This window comes from Myxocyprinus asiaticus, chromosome 13 (genome assembly GCF_019703515.2).
Source record: "Myxocyprinus asiaticus isolate MX2 ecotype Aquarium Trade chromosome 13, UBuf_Myxa_2, whole genome shotgun sequence".
Classification (NCBI taxonomy): domain Eukaryota; kingdom Metazoa; phylum Chordata; class Actinopteri; order Cypriniformes; family Catostomidae; genus Myxocyprinus; species Myxocyprinus asiaticus.
The window spans coordinates 9,168,370-9,180,663 of NC_059356.1; the positions used below are offsets into that span (position 1 = coordinate 9,168,370).

Below are 12,294 nucleotides of genomic sequence, written 5' to 3' on the forward strand. Positions count from 1 at the left end.
TCGTGCCTCCATGACAGTCGCTCAAAGCATCTGCTCAGATACAGTCAGTGGCGTCCACGGCAGAGGGTTTGATATGACATGCTCTAATGTGGAGTCATGCTCGTGCTCTCCCGCTGACATTAATAGAAGGTTTTGCTTTTCCGAGCTGCAGAGAGCATCCGTTTAAACACGAGCGAGCTCTCGCACCCTCAGACGAATAATATGCCAATCAGTCATGAGCCCTGAAGGGCAAGAAGCTAAACATGCCAGAATAGTTGGGTTAGGAGAGACTCCTCTTGCTGTTTATCAAGTTTGTATCTGTTTTTTCTCAACCCCTCCATTTCATTTGCTCACATGTTTTTTGTAGTTATAGAGAAGTTGAATTGGCTGTTTGGTTTACTGGACTTAAAACATGTATTGGCCATATTTTCCCAAAATCAATAAAAAAAGAAGAGAAAGAAAAACTAAATGGTTGAAAAACTGAAATGCCTACCAAAATAAATTCAAAAAGGTAATGCAAAATTTTGGGCTGTCACGTGTTCAATGGATCCAGTCCACGTTCAATGGAAATATTTTTTTGTTAGAACAATAAAACCACTTTTGTTGCTCTTTTGTAAGCTTTTCAAAGCATAATTCCTAAGCAAAGCAGTTATCTGATAACGAAATGTGGTAATTGGAGAAATATCATTATGCACCTTAAGTGGTTTTTTTTTTGTTTTTTTTTTTTTTAGATTTGAAGATTTGAAATCTCCAAGAAGAAAGACACAGTGAATAAAAATAGCAAAATGAAGCCTTAAGAAACCATTAAGAGGTTGCATATTTGCATAAAATAAAACTTTGCCAAACAGACATGGGGGGAAAACTCAAATACTGTAGTTTTCTCTTAATTATTGTGCTATTGGGCATCTCTCTATTGTACAATAACTACAGACACTGTAATTGGTTTAGTCCCTCCCTTCACAGGGGTTTCCCCATTTTTGTGCTGTAATTTCACAGGCTTTGTACCGAATGGCGTTCATCATGAAAATTGTTGAAATAACAAGCGTGATTATGCGTAACCGGCAGTTCTCGGGGCCCATTTTGCGAACAAATGTGCTGACCTCAGAGCAGCGGTGCTTGGAGCTGCCAGGACTCAAGCCAGCAGAGCCTCTGAATCGCCCGTTGATGCTGTCAGCGTGTCATTCTGCATGCACTCACACCACATTGATCTGTTTTGAAAAGCCTCGAATTCCCAACAGACCTCATCAATGGACTTTTGATTCGGAAGTCGTTGGCAGCACAAAAAAAAATAAAAATACAAGCATGATTGTTTTCTTGGATAAAGCAAGTTACAGTTCAGGCACCAAGGCTTTGTTTAGTGAAGCAACACATTTTTCACAGATTTTCAGGTATCTGACTCAAATACGTTTAGGCGTTTGTAGTCTGAACAGCGAAAAAAAAAAACAACAAAAAAACACTTGAACTTCTTTTTTTTTTTTACAAACACGATCCAAAAGACATCCAAACGTGGTTTGAAATCTGATTAAAAACTGATTGTTGGACATTCTTAGCAGTCTGATCAATTGTATTGGATTTAAGATTTGTTGGTTTGTAGCTTCTTCATCTGTGTCTGAATTTACTCTTTTACGCTCACTTGTGCCATTCACTTGGTATTGAATCTGTAAATAGCACAGTAATGCCTCTAGTGGTATGGTGGAATGACCAAAATCTTTATATCACTGTAGCAGTATTCATCACAATAGATTTATTTTTGCTTGTTGTTCAACCTAAAAATGTTTTTATTATAAATAACCATGTAGTTTTGCCTATTTCGATAATCCAGTGAATTGAATAGTTTACAAATCAAAAGTACTTCCATCTTATTTGATTATTATCTCTTTTTAATTGATGGATGCAAAGCAATATATAGATGAAGGTACTGTTTACAAAGAAATGCTCGGCGTTGGCACTTCCAGGTTCTTTTGGCACTCCAGAAAAGAACTGCTTTGTTTAAATTAATTTTTAATTGCCCGAAACAACGCTGAAAGGATTGAAATACCCCTTATCCATAAGATTATTGGAGATTTGGGCTTCTTTAGTTCCATCAGGGTCAGTGGATCAGGACAAACTCAGGATTTGACATAATTTTTGATATTTCACCAATCACTGTCATTGTGATTACATCTGCTCTAATAAGACCCAGTTGCCCCGCAGCTGCTGTTGGTAGATTTGAACTTTTCACAGAGCATTCACGCAAACTCAGATTGTAAACGTCTGTTTTTAATTTTTGAAGTGCAAAAGCTGTGACTGAAATGAGGCCAAATATGACCTAACAATTATCTTAAATGAAAAAGACAACCCTAACAGGCAAACCGACCGCCGTCTCGCTACCATTGCACCACTTACTGGCTGTTTGTAAAAAGACATTTTTGTCTTTGCATTTATTTTGAATGATGTAACTGGTTAATTCTAAATCGGCTGTTTTCATAATGGGCATTAAATATGTCACATGCTATTATACGTAATAATTTAAGCAGTAAAGGCACACATTGCACGTCTAATGGCTTATTGTTATGTCGTTTCTCAGACTTTAAAGAGGCCCTGTTATGCTTTGTGGGATTTTACATTTCCTTTAGTGTGTAATAGGTCTGCAAAGTTACAAAGCACAAAGTCCACACCAAAGGGAGTTACTCTCCCCTACAGAAAACACAGCTCCTGATTTGCAGTCCACCCATTACTTCCGTGACTTAGCTGTCACTATGTAACACAATTGCATAATGCCCATCTTAGGAATTCGCTGCTCAGGAAGCCTCAGGAGCTGAAACTCGGTTATGGTAAGGGACGTTACATTTCCGACACACGCTCCAAGCGGTTGACCAATCACAACAGATTGGGCCAGCTGACCAATCAGAGCAGACTGGGCTTTTCGGAGAGGGGCGCTTTAAAGAGACAGGAGCTACAACAGAGCGTTTCAGACAGGGTGAAAAGAGGTGCTGCAGCAATGTACAATATGACAAAAATATTGTTTGTTTTTTTTTAACATTAAAGCATGTAAACCTATTCTAGTAGACCCCCAAAATAAAATTATAAACCTGTAAATGAGCATTATATGGGCTCTTTAAGAAGCATGTTGAACATGTAAGGATGCGCATTTATCAATCTGTTGCATGTGCGACTAAATCATTCAGGCTTGTTGATTCAAGTTAAAACTTGTTTTATCGATTAATTCAAAAAGAAAAATATTTTTTTACTATAAACCATAGGTACCTCCTTTATAATAACTAATATTAACATTTAACAATCAGTAATTTTATTTACATAAGATTTTTCAAAACAAATAAATTAAGTCTGGCATCAGATAAAAATAGCTTCACATTGTAACACCTGAGTAAAAAACAAAAGAATAGTAATGCGTAAAAAAATCTGACTGTATTTGCCACAATTAAAGATGTTGTGGAAGTTGATACATTCTCACACCTGTGACTGCACAGCCAGTGAATTTCTGTATAAATGTGTCAAGTTGCGTCATTGCTCGGCATCTGTAAACAACCTACAGTGACACTGTTTATATCACCAGTTTTCCTGATTGACCACTGGGCAGTGCCATGATGATTCTTTCTGATTGCCACTCGACTGTTTTCTGGTTCCGGTGTCCAAAGCAATGAGAAAAACTACCAATACAAGCGTTCCAGAAAGAGAACAACCATTTTAATTGTTAGTTGAGGTAAAAACTAGTTCAGGCTCAGCTTGTGCAATTTTTGGCTGTCATAACTCGAAGTAGTTAATGACATAACATAGGTTAGCTATGTTCATCTACCCACTCCTCAAACTTTGACATGTGAAGCACTGTGAAAAGACTGTTATCGTGAATCTGTACGGGCACTATGGAGCAGCCGTGTGCTTTTTCATTTGGCAAATTTTACTAGTTTAATACGCTAAACATCACATCATCCGCTGAAAACAAACAGTGATGCGACTGAAAACATTGGAGACAAATGGAGAAAATTAAAACAAGCTTCCGTTATTAATCATGGAAGACTTCCACGTTCAGGACGCGTCAAAACTATATCACTCCCATTCTAAAAATAAAGCAGTCTGCACTGGAAGTGCAGGTGTATTCGTGCCTCAGATATACTGTGGTATAAACAGTGTAGCAGAATCTCTACTGGTTGTTCAGAATGCCACTGTCCATGGTGAGCAGAATGCTATTGTCCGTGGGAGATGTCATGATTGACATGAGCAGGGCAGAGATCCAGTTTTCCTTAAGACTGGAATTTGGTAAAAAAAAAAAAACAAAGAACGAGAGTTTGTTCCATTTGACACACAGCTTATCTTTCCAGTTAGCACTCTTGTTTTCCTTGGAGTTATCCATGCAAGCGTGCCCTCATTTTACTCAAGCTCCGCCAGCGTGGAACCAACGCCCCCTGACCCAAGTATCAAGAGCATCTCAGACTATATCTGCCCAACCATGCAGACGTAAAGCGCAGTAACCGTTTTGACAAATCAGTGCGGCCTCACGGCAATGCTCTTGTGCAGGGTGACAGTCTGCACAGAAGCGTCTTAACCCTGTGGCTATAGTTAGCAAACTGCAAGACCCCTTCCCCCTTCACAAACTGCTTCATCCTCCAGCTCTGATTCACTCAACCCTCCTCTTCCTCCTCTCCACAGGCAAAAGGACAGCTGGCCAATCACACAGAGCCCTTCCCTCCTGAAAGCTTCGGTAAGTCTCTCTCTTTGACCTCTTGTTTTTGAAGACCTGAACATCTTCACACATTTGTCAGGCAGCTCTTATTTGGGCAAGTGTGTTCTGATTATGTGTTTTGTTGCTTTGAAGTCCTACAGTGTAGGGTTAAAATTATATCGTATTCATGTCTTATGGTACAATACCAGCTCAAGTACCATAATGCCATATTGTTTGAATGCATTGTTCTTTGTAGACCTTATTCAGAGTAGCAGCGTATTTAAATTTTGACGGGAATGAAAATGAGGCTGTGAGTGATAGTGTCTTCAGTGGCATCTGCTGGATTAAGTTCATACACCAATGAGCCACAACCACCTGCTTAATATTGTGTAGGTCCCCCTCGTGCCGTCAAAACCGCGCCAACCCTCATCTCAGAATAGCATTCTGAGATATTCTCACCACAATTGTACAGAACGGTTATCTGAGTTACCGTGGACTTTGTCAGTTCGAACCAGTCTGGCCATTCTCTGTTGACCTCTCTCATCAACAAGGCATTTCCATCCACAGAACTGCTGCTCACTGGATGCTTTTTGTTTTAGGTATCATTCTGAGTAAATTCTAGAGACTGTTGTGTGTGAAAATCCCAGGAGATCAGCAGTTACAGAAATACTCAAACCAGCCTGTCTGGCACCAACAATCATGCCACAGTCCAAATCACTCAAATCACATTTTTCCCCTTTTTGATTTTTTTGAATGTGAACTAACTGAAGCTCCTGACCCATATCTGCGTGATTTTAAACACTGCACTGCTGCCACATGATTGGCTGATTAGATAATCACATGGATGATTTTACTCAGAATGGTGCCTAAAACAAAAAACATCCAGTGAGTGGCAGTTCTGTGGATGGAAATGTCTTGTTGATGAGAGAGGTCAACAGAGAATGGCCAGACTGGTTTGAACTGACAAAGTCTACAGTAACTCAGATAACTGCTCTGTACAACTGTGGTGCGAAGAATATCATCTCAGAATGCTATTCTGAAATGCGGGTTGGTGCTGTTTTGGTGGCACGATGGGGACCTACACAATATTAGGCAGGTGGTTTTAATGTTGTGGCTGATCCGTGTAGATCGCATATAATTTTTACAACTCAAGTTTTTTGTCTAATAAAAATTGTTTGGAAAGATGTTTTTTTTTTTTTTGGCAGCTGAACATTCAACACTACATTTACATCAATTCATTTGGCAGATGCTTTTATCCAAAGCAACTAACAAAAGAGGAATGCATTATAAGCGACAGTGGTACGAAAAGTGCCATATTACAAAGTTTCACTAGCATCAGAATAGTAGTATTCAAGATGGATTGAAGTGCAACTTTTTTTTTTTTAGTGATTAGTTAAGTGCTCATTGAAAAGATGTGTTTTTAGCCGTTTTTTGAAGACAGAAAGTGAGTCAGCTTCATGGATAGAGTTGGGAAGGTCATTCAACCAAAGTGGTACGATGAAGCCGGAAGTCCGGGAAAGTGTTTTGGTGCCTCTTTGTGTTGGTACAACAAGGTGACGTTCCTTAGCCGACCGCAGGCTTCTGTTGGGAACGTAGCTCTGCAGAAATGACTTTAGGTATGCTGAAGCAGACCCTGTGACTGTTCTGTATGACAGCATCAGAGCCTTGAATTTGATACATGCATCAACCGGCAGCCAGTGAAGAGAGACAAGGAGTGGTGTAACGTGCTCTCTTTGGTTCATTAAAGACCAGACATGCTGCTGCAACACTAGTTTAAACAATAGTACAACCCATTGAGGAGACTGTCAGTCTATCCCTTAGACTTGTTTTCATTAATGTCAAAAATTAAATATGGCTCTAATCTGAATAAGGTCTATAGCAGGAATAAAATGTAGTGGATTTAATGTCAAAATTAATAAATAATATTCTTATTTTAATGTAAATTAAATTATAATAATATCATTGTATATTATATACAGTATATACACTCACCTGCCATTTTATTAGGTACACCTGTACATCTACTTATTCATGTGATTATCTAATCAACCAATCGTGTGGCAGCAGTTTAATGTATACAATCATGCAGATATGGGTCAGGAGCTTCAGTTAATGTTCACATCAACCATCAGAATGGGGAAAAAATTTGATCTCCGTGATTTCGACCGTGGCATGATTGTTGGTGCCAGACGGGCTGGTTTGAGTATTTCTGTAACTGCTGATCTCCTGGGATTTTCACACACAACAGTCTCTAGAGTATATAGAGAATGGTGCGAATAACAAAGAGGCAGTTCTGTGGACGGAAATGCCTTGTTGATGAGAGAGGTCAACACCGAATGGCCAGACTGGTTCGAGCTGACAGAAAGTCTACGATAACTCCGATAACCGCTCTGTACAATTGAAGTGAGCAGAATTGCATCTCAGAATGCACAACATGTCGAACCTTGAGGCGGATGGGCTACAACAGCAGAAGACCACATCGGGTTCCACTTCTGTCAGCCAAGAACATAAAGTGGAGGCTGCAGTGGGCCCACCATTTGTGTACCTCAGCAGAAATCCAGATTTGTCAGACCAGGTGATGTTTTTTCAATCGTCTACTGTCCAGATTTGGTGAGCTTGTACCCACTGCAGCCTCAGTTTCCTGTTCTAAGTTGACAGTAGTGGTATATGGAGGGGTCTTCTGCTCGATGTGCTCGAATGTTCGATGGGATGTATGTTCAGAAATGCTTTTCTGCATTGCGCTGTTGTTATGTGTGGTTATTTGGGTGACTGTCAACTTCCTGTCAGCTTGAACCAGTCTGGCCATTCTCCTCTGACCTCTGTCATTAACAAAGCCATTTTCACCCCCAGAACTGCAACTCACTGGATGTTTTTTATTTTTCACACCATTCTCTATACACTCTAGAGACTGTTGTGTGTGAAAATCCCAGGAGATCAGCAGTTACAGAAATACTCACCAGCCCGTCTGGCACCAACAATCATGCCACAGTCAAAATCACTGAGATCAAAATTTTTCCCCCATTCTAATGGTTGATGTGAACATTAACTGAAGCTCCTGACCTGTATCTGCATGAATTTATACATTATAATGCTGCCACACGATTGGCTGATTAGATAATCGCATGAATAAGATGTACAGGTGTACCTAATAAAGTGGCTGGTGAGTGTACAGTATATACACAGTATTTGTATAATATATATAGAGTATATTGATATATTTTGAAAGATATTTTATATCAATATATAAAAAATAAAAAAATCACTTTCATTATTGCAATAATGTGCAATTTATATATTATCTATATTTCATTTATCTCTGATTTTGGCATATAACGGTAGTTACAGTAGTACTCTATTTACGATACTAGCATTTGAAAAACACCATGGCAGACAACTATTTTGTGGCTTGGGTACCTTAAACTACTATGGCACCAGTATACCATGAAACACTGCTACAGTGTTGAACCTGTGCATCAGTAGCTACTTAGAGGCAATCAAAACAACATCAATTTACCCTTTTAACATATTCATACTAAGCAATGTTAATAGTAAGTAATGTGACCGAGAGGTCAGCAACTGTATTAGCTGCTCATGAAGTGGATATTTTCACATCCTTTGACCTCTGATCGGTTAGTTAAATGTTATTGGTGTGATTTGACTTTGCTGTCAGTACGAATCGAGGTCATTAGTTTGTAGAGCGCTGCTTGAGTGTTTGTCCAGGCAGAAAGACGATGAGAGAGACAGAGGGGCAGAGGAGTCCAATAGAGATAAGATCAGTGAAGTGCATCCAGCTTACTTCCAGCCTCACATCTCGGCTAATCAAAAAACACTCCCACCGATAAACTGTGGCAGCAGTGCCAGTTCTTGCTGAATTACTCCCTTGGATTGTGGTGTGTGTCTGGCCAAATGGCTTGTGCCGTGTGTGTGTGTGTGTGTGTGTGTGTGTGTGTGTGTGTGTGTGTGTGTGTGTGTGTGTGGTTTGTTCTGATCGCCGATCATGAAGACATTTTCGGGGAAGAAAGGAATTGGGCTTCTAAAACAAATGCTCACTTGAAAGCAGGGATGACCCTAAAATTGGTACAGATTAGGGTGTGTTATAGGGCTGGGCGATATGGCAAAAAATATAAAAATTTAAAACGTAAGGACGATTTACAATTTTCAATTCGATTTTCCTACATTTAAAGGTATTTTTTCAGAAAAGTAACTCCAACATGATTCAAATAACATGTCCCTTATTAGAAGGCAAGGCTACCTGGTTAGAAAAATCTAAGTTTTTTTCATTATAGAAAACAAAGGTGTGTAACAAAAAAGTGCAACACACAGAAAATTGTCAACAGCGTAAAAGTAAAATAAATTAAAATCTAATTTATTTAAAATAGCACTGATTTTCAGAAATAATAGTATAAAATCAGAAACCTTCAAAATACCTCAAAGCCAATTTAGGTATTATTTTTTATCTAAATCAAGTCCATCTAGAAAGTTGTCTAGAAATCAATATCTAGAAAGTCATGTTTATCTAGAAAGTATTTTTAGTATATCAATCAGTTTGTATGTATAACCATAAACACCTGCAGATATCAGGTCCAGATATCAGAAAAATTTCAGTGTAGTTGAAAATGCAAGAAGCAAAATGCTCAGTTTAAAATAACGATGTCAGTCAGTGCTGTGAGCACGTGGCGCCCTCTAACGGTACACGCTGAGCAGAGCAGCAAAATTAAATAATATCGCTGTTTGTCAAAATTATCGCTTTGCTTCCTATATGTTGGCTATAAATGCAGTACATTTGAAACACGCCACAGAACAAAGCAGTAATTAGCGATCTATCTGAATCATCATGGTAAAAGGAGATGTGGATGATTCTCCCATTTATAGCCTATCCATTAAATGATTTGATATGAAGCGCCCATAACCGTCACGTATGTTCTAACAATTCATTATAAACACATACATTTCTGTTGACATCTCAGAAAATGTAGCATAGTGCTTCATGACTTACACAGAACAGTTATTGTTTGATTAAGCCGGTGTAAACATGCATGATGGATGAAGTCTACCTACAATCACACTGTACAATCGTACAATATCAGTCTCCGTGTTGTTAACCTATATTTCCACACATGTTCAGCTTGTCAGATTGAGGGCGGCATCAAGCCAAGTGCTGTGAACATTTGTTTTTCTCTTTTATATTCAGCCATTGGTGAATTGACAGTGTATCCAACTACAGCATCTACTAATAGTTTATGCAAAACCTCGATTCCACGATTTAAAAAATAAAATAAAAAATAGTGTCAAATGTAAATTTGAATTAATCGAAAAAATCGGCCAGCTCTAGTGTGTTAGAGCATAGAGTTTCACACTAGAGCATTTAATACAGAACTGTACCTTGTTGACTAACCCCATGTCAGAATATGTATACTTCCCTACTATATAGTATGTCAAAAGCAGTATGTTAAGTAATTAGTATAAAACAGTAGGCAAGTAATGCCTGGATGACCTACTACACTATATGGCCAAAGGTTTGTGTACACCATATGTGCTTGATGAACATTTGATTTCAAAACCTTAGGCATCAGTTTCCCCCTTTGCTCTAATAAAAGCTTCCACTCTTTTGGGAAGGCTTTCCACTATACTGTATGTAGTAACATGGCTGCAGGGATTTGCTCTCATTCAGACACGAGGCTATCAGTGAGGTCAGGAACTGATGTTGGTCGATGGGGCCTGATTTACAGTTGCTGTTCCAGTTCACCCCAAAAGTGATCAGTGGGGTTCAGGTCTGGGCTTTGTGCAGGCCAGTCAATTTCTTCCACGCCAGACACAGTAAACCATTTCTTTATGGACCTCACTTTGTTCACAGGGGCATTGTCATGCTGGAACAGAAAAGGGCTATCCCCAGACAGTTGCCACAAATTTGGAAGCACACAAAGCCCAAGCCATTACATAAAGAAACATTAAGATTTTTCTTTACTGGATTTAATGGAGTAACCAAATTCGTTAATTAGAAGGGGTGTCCACAAACTTTTGGCCATATAGTGTATGTCCGAAGAAGAAGTACATCCTACGACCACCTGCATACCTAAAGAATGTACTTTATTAACGGTCGAAGTACATCAAATGCAGTCCATAATCTGACAGTATGCAAATTCAGACATAGTTTAAGGCTCTTTTGGTGCAAAAGCTATTTTCCAAATTAGGGAACACTGAGGAATGGCACTCGAGTCAGGATAACAAGGGCTAAGAATGATTTGAATTTCGTTTGCTCAGTTAATTTGCTAGCAGTCTAGGCTAAAAGTGGGCACAGGAATTTGCAGTTAACACACTTTCTCACCATTGTAAGAAATGGAATCACAATATATTGATAAATTATTGCATCAGCATAGCCCTAGTTGACAAAATCAAAAAGGAACAGATTGGAAAGGGACTAGGGAGTTCAACTAGAACTTTTAAATTATCATGGCATATGTGATATGGGCAAGTAATTTTTTTTTTTTTTTTTTTTTTTTTTTTTTGATTTGGTGCTGAAATCATAAATCAACGATAACCACAAAAATTGAAGTGAACATTTGCTTTCTATTTTTGCAAAATTCGTTCTTACCAACATTAGACCTTTTTTAATTGTTAGATGAATGCTTTTTTGATTCTTCTTATCTTCTATAGTTTTAGCTCACATTTGTCTTCATCTACAGTTCAGCCCAGTGCTTCAGTGTTGATGGGGAACCCCATTCAGGCCTTCACCCCACCAGGAGCAGGAGCTCCAGCCTCTGGCAAATCCCCCAGCCCTGTTCCGAGAATTGACCCTGGAGCCAGCATCCTGTATGTGCCCGCTGTCTATGGAGGCAATATGGTCATGCCCGTGCCTCTTCCGGTAAGCTCTGGACAAGCTTCCATACTCCTCAACTTGGGTCATAACTTGGGATGTGCACAAACTTTTTTCAGTTATTCGTCAGGAGTTGGGACTCTGGAAAAAACATTTATTGCAGTGGATATGCATCAAACGCTACTCAAAATAACAGGGAATAAAGTGTACAGTAAGCTATGAGCCTAAATATAAAAAAACATAGATCTTCAAATGATAAAATCATTTACTTCAAAGTGAGGCAGCAGATGCTAGTATTGTAAATGTGTGTGGAGTTACAGTGGCAAGACAAAGTATGTGAGCCCATTGGAATTGGCTGGTTTTCTGCATTAATTGGTCAAAAATGTGATCTCATCTTCATCAAAGTCACAAGTATGGACCTTTTTTATGCCATATGTTGTGCTGCGTGTTCTTCCCAAACAATTCAACCTTAGTTTCATCAGTCCACAACACATTTTCCCAGTAGCGTTGTGGACTGTCTAGGTGGTCTTTGGCAAACTTCAAATTTGCAGCAATGTTTTTGTTGGGATGTTAACCAGTTCCAATGATTCCTTCAAATTTTTAGTGTTCTTTTTTTACCTCATTGAGCATTCTGCGGTGTGCCCTTTGAGTCATCTTGGCTGGACAGTCATTTCTAGGGAGAGTAGCCACAGTACTAAATCGTCTCCATTTATAGAAAGTTTTTCAATCAGTGGACAGATGGATATCTAAGTTAGGGATGCACGATATTAGATTTTTGTGATATCGTACACATCTTTTTTTTTTCTTTGGAAAGAACACCAAGTCTCTCCTGTAGCAGAAT

At 38.9% G+C, this 12,294-nt stretch overlaps 1 protein-coding gene across 2 annotated transcripts in view; it reads left to right on the forward strand.

Moving 5' to 3' along the window:
• Window positions 1–12,294, forward strand: part of LOC127450784 (probable helicase with zinc finger domain) — an 88,648-nt gene that overhangs the window by 61,028 nt on the left and 15,326 nt on the right. For both annotated transcript variants that reach the window (XM_051715131.1, XM_051715132.1), the window contains exons 23-24: window positions 4,627–4,678; window positions 11,323–11,501. In XM_051715131.1, coding sequence (XP_051571091.1) covers window positions 4,627–4,678; window positions 11,323–11,501 — 231 coding nt within the window. The remainder of the gene's footprint in view (window positions 1–4,626; window positions 4,679–11,322; window positions 11,502–12,294) is intronic.